The sequence below is a fragment of the Erpetoichthys calabaricus genome, chromosome 4, assembly GCF_900747795.2.
Source record: "Erpetoichthys calabaricus chromosome 4, fErpCal1.3, whole genome shotgun sequence".
Taxonomy (NCBI): Eukaryota; Metazoa; Chordata; class Cladistia; order Polypteriformes; family Polypteridae; genus Erpetoichthys; species Erpetoichthys calabaricus.
This window is the reverse complement of record NC_041397.2, coordinates 247,814,640-247,839,674: the sequence shown is the minus strand read 5'-3', so window position 1 is coordinate 247,839,674 and position 25,035 is coordinate 247,814,640. Positions and strand designations below refer to the sequence as shown.

Here is a 25,035-nt window from a genome sequence, read left to right as displayed (position 1 = left end):
CATTCAGCCCTGGGAGAAAAGAAACAAAAAAAAAAAATTAGCCCTAAAAGAGTTAATGCTCTGCCAGAAATTTACTGCAGCGGCTTTCAGTTGCTGTTTGTTTGTGGGCCTTTCTGTCCAAAGTTTAGTCTTCAACAAGTGAGTATGTCTCTTAACACCTCACAATTCATTCGGCTGCTTCTGTCCTGTGTCATATCATCAATAAACACTAGTGTCCCAGTGCCACTAGCAAGCATGCACGCCCAAGCCATCACACTGCCTCCACCGTGTTTTACAGATGATGTGGTATGCTTTGGATAATGAGCTGTTCCACGCCTTTGCCATACTTTTTTCTTGCCATCATTCTGGTAGAGGTTGATCTTGGTTTCATCTGTCCAAAGAATGTTTTTCCAGAACTGTTCTGTCTTTTTTAGATGTTCTTCAGCAAAGTCCAATCTAGCCTTTCTATTCTTGAGACTTATGAGTGGCTTGCACCTTGCAATGCACCCTCTGTGTTTACTTTCATGCACTCTTCTCTTTATGGTAGACTTGGATATCGATTCGCCTATCCCCTGGAGAGTGTTGTTCACTTGGTTGGCGGTTGTGAAGGGGTTTCTCTTCACCATGGAAATGATTCTGTGATCATCCACCACTGTTGTCTTCCGTGGATGTCCAGGTCTTTTTGGGTTGCTGAGTTCACCAGTGCTTGCTTTCTTTCTCAGGATGTACCAAACTGTAGATTTTGCCACTCGTAATATTGTAGGAATTTCTCGAATGGGTTTTTTCTGTTTTTGCAGCTTAAGGATGGCTTCTTTCACCTGCATGGAGAGCTCCTTTGACCGCATGTTGTCTGTTCACAGCAAAATCTTCCACATGCAAGCACCACATCTCAAATTAACTCCAGGCCTTTTATCTGCTTAATTGATAATGACATAGACGGACTTGCCCACACCTGCCCATGAAATAGCCTTTAGAGTCAATTGTCCAATTACTTTTGAGCCCCTGAAATGAAGGGATTGTGTTAAAAAAATGCTTTAGTTGCCTCACATTTTTATGCAATTGTTTTGTTCACCCCACTGAATTAAAGCTGAAAGTCTGCACTTCAACTGCATCTGAGTTGTTTCATTTAAAATTCATTGTGGTAATGTACAGAACCAAAATTAGAAAAAAATTGTCTCTGTCAAAATATTTATGGACCTAACTGTATATTTGTCAGTAGTGAGCTATTATTATTGTTAATATTATACAGTACACACATACATTTGGTTTGTGTCTGTAACAGACGGTGGACATTTATAGTTCTTGTAAAAGTTACTGTTTTTTTTCACTTTTATTCTCTCAGTCACGATCGTGATACATACTACTGCCCTAAGGATCCGACACTGTTTTTTATTTGACACTGGGAATAACTGTAGATGTAAGTGGTGTTTTGAGGCAATGGAACTGGACATTCTCTGATCCGGAGGGATAAAAGCTGACACACAAATGCTGGTGAATCTGCCTTACTCGTATCTCGTCATTACTTGATTTTTTTTTTTTTATTCAATTTTATTGAGTGTTCCTGCTTACGCTGAATTAGTATGCACCTTATGGTCTATGATGTAAAAAAAAAAAAAAAAGACATAAGTATATATGATATTTGGAATTATTCATTTTATGACCTGTATAGTACATTTCGGAAAACATTGTGGCACGGATGTAGCATTATTCATATTCATTCGGGTAACATCTTGTGGTTGTAATCAGGGACTGTGTGTTTTATTTTTCCCGATCTTGCCAGTCTCCACGTTGCTTTATGGTGTTGTTTCTTTTGTACTCCAGGACATGAAGAGGAAAGAATAGTACAGAGAGGTCAGTTCAGCACTATATGCAATCATCAAATTCAAATGTTAACAGTTCACACACACACACAAGGACCGTCCCTCCTACATTTACGACGTGTACCTGTTGCAATGTACAAACTTCTCTCTATGCTGTGGTTTCTATTACACACCTGAAAGAAAGAAACAATATATGTGACATTTTGAACAAATCGTTTTATGATCTGAATAGTACCAATCAGAAAAAATCATCGCACTAATGCAATATTATTTGAAAACGAACAGCGTCCGATCGGGTGTGAATTTATGCTGGCGGTGTTACTTAGAGTCAGATCAGGAGGGGCGGGGTTGGGGGGGGGTACACTGTGATCGTGATTGAGAGAATAAAACTGAAAAAAGCTAACTTTAACAAGTACAATAAATTTACACCCAATGTCCCAAATATTTGTCTCTTTTTTCACCACGCTGAGTTGACATCGTGCACCAGAAGGTGTGAGCTTATTCAGTGCAAGCAGGAACACGCAGGTGGCCAGTTGCTGTGTGCTATAACAGGCTTGACTTGGGGGCAATCAACGCACATGTACTGTGCAAGGCATGCACGGGGGCCACCGAGAAAAGAAGAGTGTTCATGGCTCACTTTGCAGAGGAACTTCGTTGTTGCATCTTACTAGAAAAGGCAATGGAAAAAGAAAAGGAGGATGCAACATCAACGAGCTTCTGTTCCAAGACAGCAAGTAAACTGAGTCAGTGTCAAGTGCCCTTTCAATGTAATAGGAACCAAAACATAGAGAGCTGTGTACATTGCAACAGGTACACATGTTGTAAATGTAGGAAGGACAATCCTTGCGTGTGTGTGAACTGTTAACATTTGAATTTGATGATTGCACTTAGTTCCTAACTGACCTCTCTGTACTATTCTTTCCTCTGCATGTCCTGGGGTACAAAAGAAACAACACCATAAAGCAACGTGGAGATTGGCAAGATCGGGGAAAAAAAACATGCGGTCACTGATTACAACCGCAAGATGTTATGCGGATGAATATGAATAATGGTGCATCCGTGCCACAATGGTTTTCCTGAAATGTACTATACAAGTCATAAAATGAATAATTCCAAGTATCATATATACCTATGTCCCTCTTTTTTTTTTTATCCCTCCAGATCAGAGAATGTCCAGTTCCATTGCCTCAAAACACCACTCACATCTACAGTTATTGCCAGTTTAAAATAAAAACTAAGAGTCAGATCCCTATGGCGGTAGTATGTATTGTGATCGTGACAGAGAATAAAAGTGAAGAAAAAAAAAAAAAGGTAACTTTTACAAGTACTATAAATGTACACCGTCTGTTACAGACGCAAACCAAATGTATGTGTGTACTGTATAATATTAACAATAAGAGCAGCTCACTACTGAAAACAGCAAATATAGGAGGCAGTCAGGATCGAAACGGTGACTCTTGATTACAAATCAGCAAATCTTACCGCTACGCCACGGAAGCTGTTATCTTATCCTTGAACCTATTGTGAAAGTGTTTATTTGATCCTTGGACTTCAGGCCTTACACATTATATAGTTTATGCCAACATTCTGTCATTTAGTACTAAAATATGAAAAACGTTTTTGTTTTACAATGTGTTTATTCAGATTATTGTAGAAACGGAACACACATGAAATGCATGTGTTCCAAATAACAAACTAGTATTTCCACCCTAAAACTCCAGCATTTCACTCCCAGATGATCAAGGCATGCACGACCTGAGAGAACTTTGTGCACATTCTGTGGTGGTGGGGGGATGGAATAGCAGGCTGCTTGCTTCTTGAATTGGTGGGGGGATGGAATAGCAGGTTGCTTGCTGCTTGTCTTTATCGGCACATTTACAGGACAAGAGACGCTGACGGAGAGGTGCGATGGGATTTAAGGTGGGCCGGATCTACAAGTTTTATCGTAGGCTCTGGTAATTCTAGTGTTAAGAAAAAATGAAAAGTGCAGTACAGATGGTGTTATTTTTATGATTTTATGCTTTAAGATCCTTTTTTGCACTGTTGCAACTGCTCCTAACACATTCACATTTTCATGGCTGTCCATCAAGTAGAGGAAAGGAAATCTGACGAACTAAAACATTACTTGTGGTACTGTGGTGTTTTCTGCAACAGTTTTTCTGGAAGTCCATCTTCATCATCAAACTGTTCCATTGGCTCAACAATTACAGGACGGGGAGACCTAAAACAAAGATTAAATGTATTAATAAAATAAATTGTGTAAATGTACATTTATATTTATTATACAGTAGTAAGTTACATATAACATTTTCAATCCAGCTTAATCCAATAAGGGTTGCAACGACAGGGCCTTTCATACACTTAAAAGGAAATTTTGAATCACCAATTAGCCTAACATGTAAATTTTATTAATTTACGAGGAAAACCAAAGTTCCAAAAGACAGACTTACACAGACAAAGGGAAAATGTGTAAACAACACACAGAAAGCAATTAGGTGAATTTGTAACTAGGTTCAGGAAACCACATGCATAACACAGCAGCAGTGACTGCTGTGCCACACTGTTATAGTTAATACGCACGTTTATTGCTATGTTTACACAGCATAGGTGGTCAATTCAAGTCACAATTTTACTGATTTGCTTCACAATATTTAAAAAAAAAAAAGTTTGACTTGTTTATTAATGACTTGTGACTTTACTTGGGCTGAAGATAAATGACTTGCAAAGTAATTTTATAGCACCACATTTAATTTATAATCTGTTAATATGCTGTAAGTACTGCATACCTGTATAAGACATTGGGACTAATCAGAATTTTGGACAGCAACAGCAATGGAGAGATCAGTGCCAGGGATGATCAATTTTGAATATTTTTAGTTTACTGCAGACTACACCAAGAACTGGAATGAATTATCTACGACAGGCATGTCAAACACACGGCCCCCAGGCCGCACCTGCAAAAGAAATCGGTGAGGCTCACATGACAGATCCTAGTTAGCACTGAACTTGTACAAAATGATTACTATCGTTTGTGATTGAATCATTCTGCATCTTCGGTGTTACTTATTGACTTTTCTTACTTCTGCCTTCTGACAAAAGCGCATTTTCCAATGGCATTACGGTACCGGAAAAGTCATCTGCTAGTATAGCAACGAGCCTTGACCAAAGTTAATGAGCCGCAGCGTCACAACTGAAGTGCTAGGCTGCAGCAGGGGCGGCCTTAGGCATGTGCAAACTGTGCACCTGCACAGTGCCGCCAAATCCCAGGAGCCGCCACGCCAATATATATTGAATATAAAACAAAGAGAAAATAACGACACAGCTGATGGCAATGTGGCCGAAAAACATTGTGTTTCTTGTTAATTAGTACGCTGTATTTACTAATGTCGCTCGAGTCGGAGCAGTAAGCTATATGTAGTATTATAACGTTCTGCCGTAATGAGAATATCATGGGCCGCCACTTGATTTTCAAGTTACGGACACGTGTATATAGAAGCGTGTCATGAGCATGAGGCGGCTATGCAGTGTCCGCAACGGATGTGGCCTTCCGCCGTGCATATGATACCGTATTGACATTGCCAGGCGAAGGGGCCACCGATTCTCTCTCTGCCCAGGGCCGCCACAAGCCTAGAGCTGCCCCTGCTAAGGCTACACTACTGACTGGGCTGCTGAGACTGGCTACTGGGCAGAACTGACCATCATGAGTAGAAACAGCTCACATATTTTCACGTGTTTTTGCTCTAGTTTCATGTACTTTTATGCTAGTATTGTAACGAATAGTTAGTGGAGACTACAGCTGAAGGTCTGAAGTGGACGCGAGAAGTTGGTGAGTTGTTTATTAACAAATGTTTGTGATTTTGAGTTTGTAAAATTAGTGTAGGTCAGGTGGCTTTTTGCATATCGGCTTATTTTACAATATAAACTTTGAAGTAAAATTTGATTTATGGAAGATTTGTTTTCTAACTTGAATTACTGAGCAATGAATTCAGTGAGCATTGTCGTGATTTCATTTCACACAAACAGGGCACTGCGCTGTTCTCTTACAACGTTGAGAATGCGCCTGAGAATATCCAAATGGAATTGACTGAAGTGCAGTCAGATTCTATTCTCAAGGCAAAATACAATGAAGTTGGTGTGCCAGGCTTGTATGCTTACCTGCCACCCTCGTATGTGCAGATCTGTAAGTTGGCATCGAGAGTACTGTCAATGTTCGGAAGCACTTACCTTTGTGAGCAATTGTTTTTGTTAATGAAAGCTACCAAAACCCCACATCGCTCAAGACTTACTGTCGAGCACCTTTCATCCCTCATAAAAGTTGCAGCTGCACAAGATTTCATGCCTGATATTGACGAACTGGTTACTAACAGGAGATGCCAAGTGTTGGGACAAAAGAAATAAATCTCACACTGTAAGGCTGTTATATAAGCAATGAATATAATATAATGAATATAATATAATAAGGACCTAGCTAAGAGGCTAAGACTCTAATTCTACACTGTTGTATGGAGACTGTATGGTAATAAATTGCTTTTCTTTAAACTTTAAACTTTGTTACATTTTTTAAAGTTTTCAGTATTGGAAAGAAAGCTACAGTAACTTTGTATAATAGTATAATAGTATTTGTTACAGTGCGGCCCACTAACGCACGTATGGCAGTCGAAGCGGCCCACCAATGGAGTTTGACATGCCTGATCTACAAGATCTAATGGTCAAAAATCACTGACAGAATAACAATCTTTACACTTAGTCATTTCATGAAGACAAGGACACTTGCTAGACAGCAGACCCCAAATACTGTGACTGAGGTATCATTACTCCAACTACCACTTCAGCCACAGAACCAGCAGCCTATCTCCTCAGTTACATGCCAACTCCACTTATCCCGTTTCACACTGCCACTCTCCAATGTTGTTTTAAGTAATCCACTTCTCGCATTGAGTGCGAGCACAATGCACTCTATATGTTTTCTAAACTCTGACCTGTTAATCCAAGTGAGAAACCATTCCGCCACCATGTCACGAAAAGCGATTATTTAAAGATGACCGCCATAAGTACTTTATCATATACTGCAATTGATGTATTTTAAGTGCTATTTCCCAAGTGCTATACAAGGCTGTTGGTGTTATGGCTAATGTCACAGCCTTCTTCTGCAGCTCACAGCTGTTAGATTTTTTTGTTTTTAGAAGGGCCGAGACAGTTATGTTACTTGAGTTGAATGAATTACATGTTTAGATGACTAAGATGCTTAGGTCCTTAACATGAAGTCATTGATGTCAGAGTTAAAATTTTCAATTTTTAAACTGCAGACTGGTTAAGAATTTAATTATTTTGCTCAAATGAATCAGGATTAAATTAATTTAAATGGCTATAATTACAGGCATTGTAACCATCCTTTCTTGTACATTCTTCGTGTATTGTACCAGTAATACAGACTTCTGTTCCAGTTGGTTTCATTTTTAAATAGTTTATGACCTGTGAACGGGAAATAAGTACAGATGCCACAGAACCTGTTTTAATTAATTCATAACCTTGGAAGGAATGAACACTATAGGACCATGAACTACAGAATTAGTTTTCAGCTTGAGAAAGGAAGGAGTATGGAGGTACTTAAAACATCAAACGTTTTGATCAGAGTCATTCATCATCAAGACAAGATAGCCAATCAAATGTGGGCAATGTCACATGTCCCAAAACCCCAATAGGCATTTTAACATAAATATGCTTGGCCTAGGCAAGGCAAGGCAAGACAGAAGGGCAACACAAGAAGCAATACCATCCGATTTGGACAGAAAAAGTAACCTTGGATTTAACACCCACTGCATTAATACAAATACAAATAAATAAATGCATGTCTCCTATATTTTGTATTTTGGATTAAAGTAATCAAAATAACAAAATAGCACAAAGTCTGGGCAAAAAAGCAATTTTCTTGCCAACAGGGTTTATCATGGCTATTGAGGTTGCTCCTCAATAATTAGAAAAACTGTGGTAAAAGTAGTGCTGGGTGGTATGACCAAAATTCTATATAACAGTATCTTTCAAAAATATACCGGTTTCATGCTATTCAACAGTATTTTTTCCCATACATGAGTGGATGTTAACCACATTTTCCACTGCAATTACTGCAGTAGACTGGCTAAAAATAATCTATTCCACTGTCATGAGAATTGTACAAAAAAACATTTAACGTGCACACAAGTATTAATACAGGTTTGCATGGCCCCATAAAGTGATAGTTTTCAAGGGGGTGGCACTAATGAAGAGAAGGAATCACATTGCATGACAGTTGCAGTCAAAAAATAGAACCTTTTTATTGAACAAATTTTGCAAACAACTTAAACTATAATTTTGACAACATATTTTCAAGCATCCAAAGAGGCATTTAGACTTAGTAAAATATCCAGAGGCGCTTGTCAAAAGTTCTATTACACTGAACATGACTTATAAAAAGAAATAAATAGTAAATATTTTTTGTAAACCAACTACACTTTCTGTTAATGTTTACAGTCTCTGTCCACTGACATGTTAGCTACATAGATTGTAATGTCGTTGGTTATCTCGATCCACCGTTTGCTTTTTTTGTCGTAGGCAGTACCTCTAGTAAACGCGTCTACAAGTGACGTCTGACTCAAGTGTCCTCTACTTTTTTCAGCTTTACCCGAGGACATGGAAGGCGTCAATCTTAGTTCCATACAATTGTGGTACACCAAAGCATGTTTGCGGCTAAGATAGTGCAGCAAATTGCTCATGTTGCCACCTCCGGTGACAACTTTAGCTCGACAGCAATTCCAGTAAATAGTTATTTGGTCCACATTCTACCTTTTAAAACCAAAGTATCTCCAGACAACAGACACGACTCCTTTGTTCGGCAAAAGTTCTTATGTGTCATCATGTTCAACTTTATTGCCTGCTACAGCTTAAGTTTCTGAATGTTCTCTGTCCATTTTCACCGCTCAATACCTCCACTAATGTATTACTTTGTCCCACTTGGACAGAGGCAGTGGTGCTCTAAGAATTATGTTTCTAGACTTCTCTAGCGACTTCAACACAATCCAACCTCTGCTCCTTAGGGACAAGCTGACAGAGATCGGAGCAGATTCATACCTAGTGGCATGGATCGTGGACTATCTTAAAGACAGACCTCAGTATGTGCATCTTGGGAACTACATGTCTGACACTGTGGTCAGCAACACAGGAGTGCCACAAGGGACTGTACTTTCTCCAGTCCTGTTCAGCCTATATACATCGGACTTCCAATACAACTCGGAGTCCTGCCAAGTGCAAAAGTTCGCTGATGACACTGCTATCGTGGGCTGCATCAGGAGTGGGCAGGAGGAGGAGGAGTATAGGAACCTAATCAAGGACTTTGTTAAATGGTGCGACTCAAACCACCTATAACTGAACACCAGCAAAACCAAGGAGCTGGTGGTGGATTTTAGGAGGCCCAGACCCCTCATGGACCCCGTGATCATCAGAAGTGACTGTGTGCAGAGGGTGCAGACCTATAAATACCTGGGAGTGCAGCTGGATGATAAATTAGACTGGACTGCCAATACTGATGCTCTGTGTAAGAAAGGACAGAGCCGGTTATACTTCCTTAGAAGGCTGGCGTCCTTCAACATCTGCAATAAGATGCTGCAGATGTTCTATCAGACGGTTGTGGCGAGCGCCCTCTTCTATGCGGTGGTGTGCTGGGGAGGCAGCATTAAGAAGAAAGATGCCTCACGCCTTGACAACCTGGTGAGGAAGGCAGGCTCTATTGTTGGCATGGAGCTGGACAGTTTGACATCTCTGTCAGAGCGACGAGTGCTCAGCAGGCTCCTATCAATTATGGAAAATCCACTGCATCCAATAAACAGTGTCATCTCCAGACAGAAGAGCAGCTTAAGCGACAGACTGCTGTCACTGTCCTGCTCCACTGATAGACTGAGAAGATCATTCCTCCCCCAAACTATGTGACTCTTCAGTTCCACCCGGGGGAGTAAACATTAACATTATACAAAGATATTGGCTGTTTTTTACCTGCATTATTATCAATCTTTAATTTAATATTGTTTTTTTTTTGTATCAGTAAGGTGCTGCTGGAGTATGTGAATTCCCCCTTGGGATTAATAAAGTATCTATCTATCTATCTATCTACCTAATGCACGTACTCTGTTGCATGCATGTTTAGCAGTGAAAAACGTTCCCCCTTAAACAGTTCCCACTGCGCCATGTTCCGAACGTTGTTTGGGCTATTTAAACCAGTATTGCGGTATAAGAAAAATCCATATCTTAACAAAAATAAAAAACGGTTTTTGGTATGAACCGGTATACCTCCCACCACTAGGTAAAAGTAACATATTGTTTGGTTGGTAAGTAGCAGATAACCAAAAGAATTCCACATTGCGTGTGTCACAGCGAAACCAGCGTGTTTGTTAGTGTTGGTAAAAACGAGTCCGTATGTAGAGAATCCTATGAGGAATATTGTGGAGGGAATGGCAATTGTCACCACTTGAGACTTTGGCTAGGATCTATATGTATGTATGTATGTGGAGAGAATTCTATGTGGAATATTGTGGGGTGACTGTCAACTGGCACCAACCAACAGTTTATCTGGATAGGATTTTGTGTGTGTGTGTGTGTGTTAATCTTCAAGGGTGAGAGTAGATGAACCCAATAAATGATCCCGGTAAATCTCACAAACTTCACAAAAATAATATTACTTTAACTCTTTAATGTATTAGTTGCACCCTGGCATGGAGAGCTCCTAGTCACATCCCTCATGCTGTTTCATTGTAACTTTGAATTGATTCATGGGAGATGGTAAAATATTGCCTTACTAAAAACAAACATTACAGCAGCTAAACACCACCAAAGTTAAACAGTAAAATCATTACCTGGAAAATTATATATTTTTTAACATTAGGTGTATTGCAAGGACAAGCACAAAGCTTTTAGTGGGCAGTGGCTTAAAAGAGGAGAGGGGGCACTTTTGGAGACTGAATGTGTACATCTGAATCCTTGCCTGCTTTATTTCTTTCATTTCCCTACAAATGTGCATGCAATCCCAGAGGCATTATAGTGTTCAAAACCTTAGCAAAATATGTGTCTATGATTGCCAATTGTCAGATTATCAGAAAAGAAACTTCACCCCTACTACTACACATACATTTTATTTTCCTGTGATAACACATCTTAAGACGAAAGAGCAAATATCATGATAGCACATTGTAACTTAAACGTTATGCAAGAACACTTTCATTTTATGCTGCATGACTTTGACTTAAATGCACAATGAGAATGTTGTTAAGGAACAATATCAACATATGATTCTACACAATGAATGCCATTTTCCGCTGCCACACTTGCTCCGCACTTTACAGAATTTCAAAATACTATATAATTATGTCAAATATGTTTGCACAATTATCCATCCATCCATCCATCCATCCATCCATCCATCCTCTTCCGCTAATCCGAGGTCAGGTCGCAGGGGCAGCAGCTTGAGCAGAGATGCCCAGACTTCCCTTTCCCCGGCCACTTCTTCTAGCTCTTCCGGGAGAATCCTGAGGCGTTCCCAGGCCAGCCGGGAGACACAGTCCCTCCAGCATGTCATGGGTCTTCCCCGGGGCCTCCTCCCGGTTGGACGTGCCCGGAACACCTCACCAGGGAGGCGTCCAGGAGGCATACTGATCAGATGCCCGGGCCACCTCATCTGACTCCTTTTGTTGCGGAGGAGCTGCGGCTCTACTCTGAGCCCCTCCCGGATGACTGAGCTTCTCACCCTATCTTTAAAGGAGAGCCCAGACACCCTGTGGAGGAAACTCATTTCAGCTGCTTGTATTCGCGATCTCGTTCTTTCGGTTACTACCCATAGTTCATGACCATAGGTGAGGGTAGGAACATAGATCGACTGGTAAATTGAGAGCTTTGCCTTGCGGCTCAGCTCCTTTTTCACCACGACAGACCGATACAGACCCCGCACCACTGCACAATTAATTGTCTGCACAATTAATTGGATATTAATCATAATTACAATAATAACTGCTTTGATATACTAACCATGGGAAGTGACAAATTACTGCATTACATTTAGTGCCACCGTTCTTTCAGATATGGAGCTTTCAAAGTTACAAACCGTCTAAACAGGAAATGAGTGTTGTAGTCAAGCACACACATTCCCCATAAGCACTATTGCACTGGAGAATCAGAGGCACTCAGATCACAAGACTAATTACATCTTAAACACATTTTTAGGAATCTGATGTCATACATATTATATATATATAAGGTCTGTGATACGGTTTGCATATTTGTAGCTGGAGATTCACAAAGGCAGAAAATGAATCATGTATCATAAAGTAGTTTTTATTCCTGAGCTTTTAGCCCCTGCCAGGGGCCCTCATCAGAGGATAATGCTTAGACTTACAAGAATCAAAGGCAATATATAGCAAAAATTAGGTTGGGGGGGCTAAGTCAGTGTGTTCGGGGGGGGGGGTAATTGGTTGTAAAGTTTTATTTATTATTAACGTGTTCTTCTTAAGTTTGCATATGCTGGGCTTATGTACAAACGTCTGTTAATGGCATTCCCGTTTGATAGCGAAGATTCAACCACATTTAGTACTGGCCTTAAATCTTACTTGTACATTGTCCCAGTTAAATGTATGTCCTGTTGATTTAGTATGTGTATAGATCAGTGATCGTGAGTCCTTTCTTCTGACGGTGTTGCTATGTTCATGTATACATGTTGCGATTCTTTTTGATGTTTGTCCTATGCATACTGCTGGGCAAGAACTGCATGGAATGCTATAAACCAGGCATGTCAAACACGCGGCCCGCAACAGAAATCTGTGCGACCCGCATGACCGATCCTAGTTAGCACTGAGCTTGTACAAAATGATTACTATCGTTTGTGATTGAATCATTCTGCATCTTCGGTGTTACTTATTGACTTTTTTATTACATCTGCCTTCTGACAAAAGCGCGTTTTTCCATGGCATTACGGTACCAGAAATGTCATCTGCTAGTATAGCCACAAGCCTTGACCAAAGTTAATGAGCCACAGCGTCACAACTGAAGTGCTAGGCTGCAGCAGGGGTGGCCTTAGGCATGTGCAAACTGTGCACCTGCACAGTGCCGCCAAGCCAATATATATTGAATATAAAACAGAAAGAGAAAATAACAACACAGCTGATGGCAATGTGGCCGAAAACCGTATTGACATTGCCAGGCGAAGGGGCCACCGATTCTCTCTCTGCCCAGGGCCGCCACGAGCCTAAAGCCGCCCCTGCTAAGGCTACACTACTGACTGGGCTGCTGAAACTGACCACTGGGCAGAACTGACCATCACGAGTAGTAATAGCCCGCATATTTTCACGTTTTTTGCTCTAGTTTCATGTAATTTTGTGCTAGTATTGTAACGAACAGTTAGTGCAGACTACAGCTGAAGATCTGAAGTGGACACGAGAAGTTGGTGAGTTGTTTATTAACACATTTTTGTGATTTTGAGTTTGTAAAATTATTGTAGGTCAGGTGGCTTTTTGCATATTGGCTTATTTTACAATATAAACTTTGAAGTAAACTTAGTAAAGTAAAATTTGATTTTTGGAGGATTTGTTTTCCAACCTGAATTACTGAGCAATGAATTCAGTGAGCATTTTCGTGATTTCAGTTCACACAAACATGCAGGGCATTGCGCTGTTCTCTTTCAACGTTGAGAATGCGCCTGAGAATATTCAAATGGAATTGATTGAAGTGCAGTCAGATTCTATTCTCAAGGCAAAATACAATGAAGTTGGTGTGCCAGGCTTGTATGCTTACCTGCCACCCTCGTATGTGCAGATCCGTAAGTTGGCATCGAGAGTACTGTCAATGTTCGGAAGCACTTACCTTTGTGAGCAATTGTTTTCATTAATGAAAGCTACCAAAACCCCACATCGCTCAAGACTTACCGTCGAGCACCTTTCATCCCTCATAAAAGTTGCAGCTGCACAAGATTTCAAGCCTGATATTGACGAACTGGTTACTAACAAGAGATGCCAAGTGTCAGGACAAAAGAAATAAATCTCACACTGTAAGGCTCCTATATAAGCAATGAATATAATATAATGAATATCAATCATCAAGACACTATATAAAAGCGGTCGGGATTGTCCTTCCGTCCTGTGAGTGCAAAGCATAGTGGTATTCCGCTTATCACAGACTTACTACTTGCAGTACGAAGCGACGCAATGTGAGCAGAGTTCTGGTGCTCCCATCGTTCCCTTGCTTTTGTGCACGATGCGCTGGAAAAATAGACAAAATTATGTCTCTGGAAATAATTAATGTTGATGGAGTACAAATGCCTCACCGCATAGTAAGTATCAGGGGAGATGGTGCTTGCTTATTCTCATCTATAGCTTATTTAGTGCATGCAACTCTGTCTATAGCGGTACAGATTTCGGGCTGACATTGTACGACATGTTTTAAGTAATTGGTCAAGGTTTCAGCCATTTACAATGATGCCGTCAGGAATCTCTTATACAAATGAGCTTCAGTATCTCACAGAAATGTCAAAGTCTCAAACTTATGGTACCATTTCTGAGCTAATGGCAGTGAGAGAGTTGTTCCCTTATGAGTTTCAAGTATATTATTATGGAGTCCTACACAGGCACTCCAGGGGATTAAAAAAAACTTAGGTTTTCGGGAGATGTTACGAATGGGTACTTTGATGTTCTCATTCCTACCTTTACATGCCTGATGTACACATGGAGTGCACACAAATTGAGGATAAAAGTCGGTCGCCTTAAAAGGCAGGTGAGCCTAGTAATATAATAAGGACCTAGCTAAGAGGTTAAGACTCTAATTCTACACTGTTGTATGGAGACTGCATGGAAATAAATTGCTTTTCTTTAAACTTTAAGTGTTACATTTTTTAAAGTTTTCAGTATTGGAAAGAAAGCTACAGTAACTTTGTATAATAGTACTTGTTATAGTACGGCCCGCTGACGCACGTATGGCAGTCGAAGCAGCCCACCAATGGTAGTGAGTTTGACATGCCTGCTATAAACTGCGTTTTGTGTTTCTGCTGTCGATTTCTTGTTTTTAGCATTAAAGAAGACCGTGCGCAGATTGTTCACGGGTTTGTGTGCTACTCTGATGCCTGACTTAGCCAGGATGCATGCTGCACCTTCAGACACCCTGTGATGATAAGGAAGTGAGTACTAGGTGGGATGGGGGTTCTGGTTCAAGTCGATTGTTTGCGGAGTTTTTTGGCGTCTCCTGTGTAAGCATTTTTTAATGAATGTTTTTGAGTATCCGTTTGAAGTGAAAAGATGGAAGAGATCGCGTTTTCGTTCGTTTTTGTCTCCTTCGTATTACAATGGGTGTGGACTCTTAAGAATTGAGTTTTAACACAGCTCCGTTTATGAGATAGTGGGTGGTTGCTGGCGAAGTGTAATATTTTGTCTGCATACCATTCCTTACGGTAAACACTTGTGGTCAGGGTGGCGTCATTATTTCTTTCAATGTAGATGTCTAGGAAGCCGATGTTTCGGTTCATTTCTTTTTCCAAGGTGAATTGGATTGCAAGGAATATTGTGTTGATGTGGTCACAGAACTTGTTCTGCTGGTCATTTTTTAGTATGACGAATGTGTCGTCTACGTAGCGTATCCAAATTTTATGTGTAAACTGGGATAGAGCCGCATTTTCAAATCGCTGCATTACAAGTTCCGCTAGAAGTCCTGAAAACGGCGATCCCATTGGCATGCCTTCTTTTTGAACGTAGTATTTGCCATTGAAATGAAAGTGAGTTTTTTGGCAAAATGATGTTAGGTGCACTATACAAGCCGTGGCGCAGTGTAAAGAGGCTTCACTTCTGACACTGACATCCGAGGTTTGATCCCCAAGAGGGGTGCAGACGACTGTGTACGCCCGATGAGCCCAAATAAGGGCGAAATACGTGTCGCATACTCTTTGTATTATTTGACAGTAAAACTGAGAGGGCACCTGTGGCGGATGTTTGCCGACTGGCAGACCAACCACATGCGTTACCTGGTAGGTAACCACCCATACAATCAGATTGGGACTCAGACAACCGATGCTATGAATATATATATTTTATTTTTTTTTAAAAAGTGTGAATATATTTATTTTTTGTTTGCATTAGATCCAAAACAAGTGAGACATAAAAGTAATGTTGAAACTAGGTCACACGTTACTTTAAAGACAAAAAAAAGTGCCAAAATGAAAAGACTCATTCATAAATTGGAAATATTTTGTTTTTAAAAGTGTACTGTGCAAACTGTTAAATGATTTCATGCAAACATTTATGCAGCCATTTGAAATTCTTCCATAGTCCAGTAAGCCACACAAAGCCCCTGTAATCTTTGGTCTCCAATATAGATTACCTGTTTATGCTAACACATGTCTATATACAAAAGGATATCAAAAGTAAAATCAGGTAAAGTCATTGTGTTTTATTAATCAAAAAACAAAGCTTCAATCAGAACTGTGTGCAACAGTGGATTTAAAAAAAATGATTCAACCTTGGGATAAGAGAAGACAGCCTCTCAGCAACTATTCTTCAGAAGTTTCTGTTAATTTATTCAAAATTAATCTGAAACAAGTAGCAGTTTACACAACTACAAACAAATTGTGATTGAGTACATTAGAACTATGGAAGCATGCCTGATCATAACAGTTCATTTTATTGATGAGCAATATATGCTAAAAAGCAAATGCTTTAAATGTGCATTGGTTATAGACCTTTCTCAAGAATGGAGACACAACATGCTGAACGTTTTACGGCTTTAGTTCAGCTGAACTACTACTTGAATATCTGTAATGATCAGAACAGTCTAACGGACTCTTCCTCTTTGTTCAAAGTGGAAATGAGTACTGGCAGTGCCTTCGTTCGTTTACTTTGTTGAGCAGATATTTAATCATGAATAGGTGATGAGGTCATATTTTCTATAAGTAATTGATGAAACTTAATTATCTGCACGTGCAATGTATTTCTAAGTTGAAATATTTAGTTAATGAATAAATATGCAAAAGTAAATAAAGTAGGGATGCTCCTCCAATCAATTAACTGTTGATTTTTTTTTTTTTTTAAACTGAAAAAGACTGGTGATCAGTAAAAAGGCTGACCAGCAGAAAATATATTCAGCCTCTGCTTTTCTAAGCTTTACAGTAATTTAGTTGCAGGGCTACTTACTTGAGGTAATGCAGTAGTTGAGCCAGTGTGCTTTTTTTTTTTTTTTTTGCAGCAAACGTCCTGTAAACAAAGGGCAGCAAGTACAGGCTTGATTTATCAGTGAATGTGAGGCAATTAGTGTATCAGCCTTCACATTAAAGAAAGTGGAGTAATATACTGGAAAAAATAAATCTGAGACGCCATCCTGTGTAAACAGAAAAACAGCTAGAAAGCCAATTTAAGAAACAGACATTTAGGAATTCATTTTGTCCTTCAAATTAAAACGGACATTGCTCAAGTTTTGACAGCAAGCTTGTTTAAAATGGAGAAGCTTATGCTTTTAATTGGAAAAAGAAAAGATAAAGACAGTTGAAATTTTTATTGGCAAATACTTCAAATGTATGTAAAGAATCAATGTTTACAGTGTTGACCCTTCTTATTCTTTACTTCTGCAATTCACTCTGGCATGCTGGGTATCAGTTTCTGGGCCAAATCCTGACTGATGTTGATCCATTATGGTCTTATTAGTTCTTGCAGCTGATCACAATTTGTGGGCTTCTGCTTGTCCACCTGCTTTTTGGGAACTGACCACAGGTTCTCAATGGGATTAAGATCTGCGTAGTTTCCTGGCCATGGGTCCAAACTTCAAAGTTATGATCTCTGAGCCACTTCGTTATCACTTTTGCCTTGTGACATTGTGCTCCATCATGCTGGAAAATACACAGATCTTCACCAAACTGCATCTGGATTGATGGGAGAAGTTGTTCTTGGAGGATGTTTTGATACCATTATTTATGGCAGTGATCTTATGCAGAATTGTGAGTGGGCCCACTCCTTCAGATGAGAAGCAGCTCCACACATGGATTTCCTCAGGATGCTTCGCTGTTGGCCCAAAACAGGACTTGTGCTAGCATTCAACTTTTCAGATGTCCAAAACAGACGGAAGCAGGATTCATTTGAAAAACAACTTTACACCAGTCTTCTGCTCTCCAGTCCTTGTACTTCCTGCAGAATTTCAGTCTGCCCTTGATATTTTACTTGGAAAGAAGTAGCTCCTTTGCTGCCCTTCTTGGCACAGAGTAATTGTCCAAAATTCTTTGCCTCTCTGTGCATGCAGATGTGCTCACACGCACGAGTTGCATGTTCCACACTAATATTATATTTGTTGTTGGAGAAATGGTGAAAACTACTTTTTTAATTAAGCCTTGTTTCATATAGGAACATTACAGAAAAAATGAAAAAATATGACAGTTTGCAATTATGAAAAGAATTTTATTTTTCTTTTATGCTATAAGTATTATGTATTCATAGTTTTGTATATCTTTATTAGTTAATGTATGTATTATAAGGAAATTTTATTTACTTTAATATTTGATGGATACTGAGCAGTATGTAACATGAAAATCAGCGATCAGTATCAGCTTTAAAAACCCTGATATGAGCATCCCTAAAAGAAAGACATTTTAAAATGAGCGTGGATTATGATACTATACACTGAAGTGGGCAGGAAGGTGGCACCGTCATAGTGCTGCTGCCTCGCAAAAAGGAGGCAGGGATTTGGATGTTCTCCCAGTGTCCATAAGTGTTTCTCCCAGGTGTTCCCAGTTTCCTCTAACATTCCAAAGACATGTAGGTTAAGTGGACTGACAATCGTAAGAGTGTGAGTGTGTGTGCATGTGTCTGTGTGTTTTCCCTGCCATGGAATAGCACCTTGTCCAAGGATTATTCCTATCTTGTGGCCTACCCTTGCTAAGAAAGGCTCCAGCTTCCTCACAACCCTACATTGAGTATAGTGGGTATGGAAAATAAATGGATGGATGGATACTCAAGTATAAAAATTGTATTTTTAATCACTAGTCTGTAGAAGACAGTACAGTTAAAGTTTTGCTTGTATATCTGTCAGAGATGGAGGGGGGGTATTTATTTTTAATACTATGTGTATTAGACACAGTGCACTTATATATGAAACTGAAAAATTTTATATATTCAAATTATTAAATAAAAATACAAACATATACCAGTCGATGTTACTTCTTATTAAGAATGGTTTTCTCTTATTCTGAAGTAACAGTATGTCAAGAGTGTTTTGGCGGTGAAAAGAGCGTCAGGCAGAGTAATGATTATGAAGCAGGAAATTGAAGTGTGATGATGAATGTTGTTAGTGCATATGCACCGCAAGTTGGGTATGCAATGGGTGAGAAAGAAGATTTTTGGAGTGAGTTAGATGAAGAGATGAACTGTGCACCTAAGGGACAGAAAGTGGTGATTGGAGCGGATTTCAATGGGCATGTTGGTGAAGGGAACAGTGGAGATAAGGAGGTGATAGGTAGGTATGATGTCAAGGAGAGGAATGAAGAAGGTCAGAGGATAGTGGATTTTGCCAAAAGGATGGACATGGCTGTGGTGAATACGTATTTTAAGAAGAGGGAGGAACATAGGGTTACGTACAAGAGTGGAGGAAAATGTACACAGGTAGATTACATCCTATGCAGAAGAGTTGATCTGAAGGAGATTGAAGACTGCAAACTGGTGGCAGGGGCAAGTGTAGTTAAGCAGCATAGGATGGTGGTCTGTAGGATGACGTTGGAGATCAAGAAGAGGAAGAGAGTGATGGCAGAGCAAAGGAACAAATGGTGGAAGTTGAAAAAGGAAGACTGCAAGGTTGAGTTTAGGGAGGAGGCGAGACAGGCACTGGGAGGCAGTGAAGAGTTACAAGACAGCTGGGAAACTACAGTAGATGTAGTAAGGGTGACAGCAGAAAGGGTGCTTGGCGTGACATCTGGAAATAGGAAGGAGGAAAAGGAAACCTGGTGGTGGGATAAAGAAATACAGGAGAGTATAGAGAGGAAGAGGATGGCAAAGAAGAAGTGGGACAGTCAGAGAGATGCAGAAAGTAGACAAGAGTACAAGGAGATAAGGTGCAAGGTGAAGAGAGAGGTGGTGAAGGCAAAAAAAAAAAAAAAAAAAAAGGCATATGAGGAGGTGTATGAGCGGTTGGACACTAAGCAGGGAGAAAAGGACCTGTAAAGATTGACTAGACAGAGGAACCGAGCTGGGAAAGATGTGCAGCAGGTTAGGGTGATAAAGGATAAAGATGGAAACGTACTCACAAGCGAGGACAGTGTGTTGAGCAGATGGAGAAAGTACTTTGAGAGGCTGATGAATGAACAGAACGAGAGACAGAAGAGGTTGGATGATGTGGAGATAGTAAATCAGGAAGTGCAACGGATTAGCAAGGAGGAAGTAAGGACAGCTATGAAGAGGATGAACAATGGAAAGGCCATTGGTCCAGAAGACATACCTGTGGAAGCATGGAGGTGTTTAGGAGAGATGGCAGTGGAGTTTTTAACCAGATTGTTTAATGGAATCTTGGAAAGTGAGAGGATGCCTGAGGAGTGGAGAAGAAGTGTACTGGTGCCAATATTTAAGAATAAGGGGGATGTGTAGGACTGCAGTAACTACAGGGGAATAAAATTGATGAGCCACAGCATGAAGTTATGGGAAAGAGTAGTGGAAGCTAGGTTATGAATTGAGGTGATGATTAGTGAGCAGCAGTATGGTTTCATGCCAAGAAAGAGCACCACAGATGCAATGTTTGCTCTGAGGATGTTAATGGAGAAGTTTAGCATCTTTGTAGACCTGGAGAAAGCATATGAAAGGGTGCCTCGAGAGGAGCTGTGGTATTGTATGAGGAAGTCGGGAGTGGCAGAGAAGTACGTAAGAGTTGTACAGGGTATGTACGAGGGAAGTGTGACAGTGGTGAGGTCTGTGGTAGGAGTGACTGATGCATTGAAGGTGGAGGTGGGATTACATCAGGGATCGGCTCTGAGCTCTCTCTTATTTATAACGGCGATGGACAGGTTGACAGGCGAGATTAGACAGGAGTCCCCATGGACTATGGTGTTCGCTGATGACATTGTAATCTGTAGAGATAGTAGGAAGTAGGTTGAGGAGACCCTGGAGAGGTGGAGGTATGCTCTAGAGAGGAGAGGAATGAAGGTCAGTAGGAACAAGACAGAATACATGTGTGTAAATGAGAGGGAGGTCAGTAGAATGGTGAGGATGCAGGGAGTAGAGTTGGTGAAGGTGGATGAGTTTAAATACTTGGAATCTACAGTACAGAGTAATGGGGATTGTGGAAGAGAGGTGAAACAGAGTGCAGTCAGGGTGGAATGGGTGGAGAAGAGTGTCAGGAGTAATTTGTGACAGACGGGTATCAGCAAGAGTGAAAGGGAAGGTCTACAGGACAGTAGTGAGACTAGCTACAGTGCATCCGGAAAGTATTCACAGCGCATCACTTTTTCAACATTTTGTTATGTTACAGCCTTATTCCAAAATGGATTAAATTCATTTTTTTCCTCAGAATTCTACACACAACACCCCATAATGACAACGTGAAAAACGTTTACTTGAGATTTTTGCAAGTTTATTTAAAATAAAAAAAAAAACTGAGAAATCACATGTACATAAGTATTCACAGCCTTTGCCATGAAGCTCAAAATTGAGCTCAGGTGCATCCTGTTTCCCCTGATCATCCTTGAGATGTTTCTGCAGCTAAATTGGAGTCCACCTGTGGTAAATTCATTTGATTGTACAGTAATCCCTCGCTATATCGCGCTTCGCCTTTCGTGGCTTTACTCCATCGTGGATTTTATATGTAAGCATATTTAAATATATATTGCGGATTTTTTGCTGGTTCGCGGATTTCTGCGGACAATGGGTCTTTTAATTTCTGGTACATGCTTCCTCAGTTGGTTTGCCCAGTTGATTTCATACAAGGGACGCTATTGGCAGATGGCTGAGAAGCTACCCAGCTTACTTTGCTCCCTCTCTTGCGCTGACTTTCTCTGATCCTGACGTAGGGGGATTGAGCAGGGGGGCTGTTCGCACACCTAGACGATACGGACGCTCGTCTAAAAATGCTGAAAGATTATCTTCACGTTGCTATCTTTTGTGCAGCTGCTTCCTGAAACGACATGCTGCACGGTGCTTCGCATACTTAAAAGCTCGAAGGGCACGTATTGATTTTTGATTGAAAAACAAACTCTGTCTCTCTGTCTCTCTTTCTCTCTCTCTGCTCCTGACAGAGGGGGTGTGAGCTGCCGCCTTCAACAGCTTTGTGCCGTGGTGCTTCGCATACTTAAAAGCCAAACAGCCCTATTGATTTGTTTGCTTTTCTCTCTCTCTGTGACATGATCTGCTCCTGATGCACACTCCTTTGAAGAAGAAGATATGTTTGCATTCTTTTAATTGTGAGACAGAACTGTCATCTCTGTCTTGTCATGGAGCACAGTTTAAACTTTTGAAAAAGAGACAAATGTTTGTTTGCAGTGTTTGAATAACGTTCCTGTCTCTCTACAACCTCCTGTGTTTCTGCGCAAATCTGTGACCCAAGCATGACAATACAGTATAAAAATAACCATATAAACATATGGTTTCTACTTCGCGGATTTTCTTATTTCACGGGTGGCTCTGGAACGCAACCCCCACGATGGAGGAGGGATTACTGTACATGATTTGGAAAGGCACACACCTGTCTATATAAGGTCCCACAGTTGACAGTTCATGTCAGAGCACAAACCAAGCATGAAGACAAAGGAATTGTCTGTAGACATCCGAGAAAAATTCATTTTTTTCCTCAGAATTCTACACACAACACCCCATAATGACAATGTGATAAAAGTTTACTTGAGGTTTTTGCAAATTTATTAAAATAAAAACAACTGAGAAAGCACATGTACATAAGTATTCACAGCCTTTGCCATGAAGCTCAAAATTGAGCTCAGGTGCATCCTGTTTCCCCTGATCATCCTTGAGATGTTTCTGCAGCTTAATTGGAGTCCACCTGTGGTAAATTCAGTTGATTGGACATGATTTGGAAAGGCACACACCTGTCTATATAAGGTCTCACAGTTGACAGTTCATGTCAGAGCACAAACCAAGCATGAAGTGAAAGGAACTGTCTGTAGACCTATGAGACAGGATTGTCTCGAGGCACAAATATGGGGAAGGTTACAGAAAAATTTCTGCTGCTTTGAAGGTCCCAATGAGCACAGTGGCCTCCATCATCCGTAAGTGGAAGAAGTTCGAAACCACCAGGACTCTTCCTAGAGCTGGCTGGCCATCTAAACTGAGCGATCGGGGGAGAAGGGCCTTAGTCAGGGAGGTGACCAAGAACCCAATGGGCACTCTGTCAGAGCTCAAGAGGTCATCTGTGGACAGAGGTGAACCTTCCAGAAGGACAACCATCTCTGCAGCAATCCACCAATCAGGCCTGTATGGTAGAGTGGCCAGACGGAAGCCACTCCTTAGTAAAAGGCACATGGCAGCCCGCCTGGAGTTTGCCAAAAGGAACCTGAAGGGCTCTCAGACCATGAGAAAGAAAATGATTGAACTCTTTGGTGTGAATGCCAGGCGTCACGTTTGGAGGAATCCCGGCACCACTCATCACCAGGCCAATACCATCCCTACAGTGAAGCATGGTGGTGGCTGCATCATGCTGTGGGGATGTTCTTCAGCGGCAGGAACTGGGAGACTAGTCAGGATAAAGGGAAAGATGACTGCAGCAATGTACAGAGACATCCTGGATGAAAACCTGCTCCAGAGCGCTCTTGACCTCAGACTGGGGCGACGGTTCATCTTTCGGCAGGACAACAACCCTAAGCACACAGCCAAGATATCAAAGGAGTGGCTTCAGGACAACTCTGTGAATGTCCTTGAGTGGCCCACCAGAGCCAAGACTTGAATCCGATTGAACATCTCTGGAAGAGATCTTAAAATGGCTGTGCACCGACGCTTCTCATCCAACCTGATGGAGCTTGAGAGGTGCTGCAAAGAGGAATGGGCGAAACTGGCCAAGGATAGGTGTGCCAAGCTTGTGGCATCATATTCAAAAAGACTGGAGGCTGTAATTGCTGCCAAAGGTGCATCGACAAAGTATTGAGCAAAGGCTGTGAATACTTATGTACATATGATTTCTCGTTTATTTAAACAAAAAAAAAAAAAAAAAACAAATTTGCAAAAACCTCAAAAGCCAAGCAAAATGACACCTTTTATTGTCATTATGGGGTGTTGTGTGTAGAATTCTGAGGAAAAAAATGAATTTATTCTATTTTGGAATAAGGCTGTAACATAACAAAATGTGGAAAAAGTGATGCGCTGTGAATACTTTCTGGATGCACTGTATGTTATATGGGTTGGAGACAGTGTCAATGACCAGAATGCAGGAGACAGAGCTGAAGGTAGCAGAGTTAAAGATGCTAAGATTTGCACTGGGAGTGACAAGGATGGATAGGATTAGAAATGAGTACATTACAGGGTCAGCTCAAGTTGCACGGTTGGGAGACAAAGTCAGAGGCACGAGATTTCGTTGGTTTGGACATGTGCAGAGGAGAGATGCTGGGTATATTGGGATAAGGATGCTAAGGATAGAGCTGCCAGAGTCAAGGAAAAGAAGAAGGCCTAAGCGAAGGTTTATGGATGTGGTGAGAGGACATGCAGGTGATGGGTGTAACAGAGCAAGATGCAGAGGACAGAAAGGTATGGAAGAAGATGATCCGCTGTGGCAACCCCTAACGGGAGCAGCCGAAAGAAGAAGAAGTATAGTCAACTCCACTTACCTGCAATTCGATCAGCTGCAATCTCCGCCTAGCTGCAGGTTTTGGGCCCATTTTTTTTGCTATACACTCCATTGCTAACTGCATTCCATTAGCTGCAATTCGCTTATCTGTAATTTCCAGTTTGCTGCAATGCCTTTAATAGTCTCATTTCATGATTTTCAGGTCAGTCTGCTTTGGATAGCTCCAATGGCTGCGCAAGTCCGTTTTCTGCTTACTGTACAGTCTACTCCGTGTAAGTGCATGACCTCCGGACGAGATCGCCACGTGCGCTTAAGTGGAGTTGACTGCACTTGACTTTATGCAAATAGGGACCATGCAAGTCATGTGCAGCTAAGCGGAGTGTGTGCTCAACCGACGTGCACGCAAGTGGAGTCGACTGTAGTTGATATATTGTACAGAGAGAGAAGACACAGTATAAAGTCGACAGTGCCAGGCATATGTGTGGGCGGTGTCTGTTAT

General features: G+C 40.9%; 1 protein-coding gene across 2 annotated transcripts in view; it reads right to left on the bottom strand.

Annotated features, from left to right (window-relative positions):
* Positions 1–25,035, bottom strand: part of pspc1 (paraspeckle component 1) — a 177,448-nt gene that overhangs the window by 128,153 nt on the left and 24,260 nt on the right. For both annotated transcript variants that reach the window (XM_051926187.1, XM_028800573.2), the window contains exon 3: positions 3,925–4,020. In XM_051926187.1, coding sequence (XP_051782147.1) covers positions 3,925–4,020 — 96 coding nt within the window. The remainder of the gene's footprint in view (positions 1–3,924; positions 4,021–25,035) is intronic.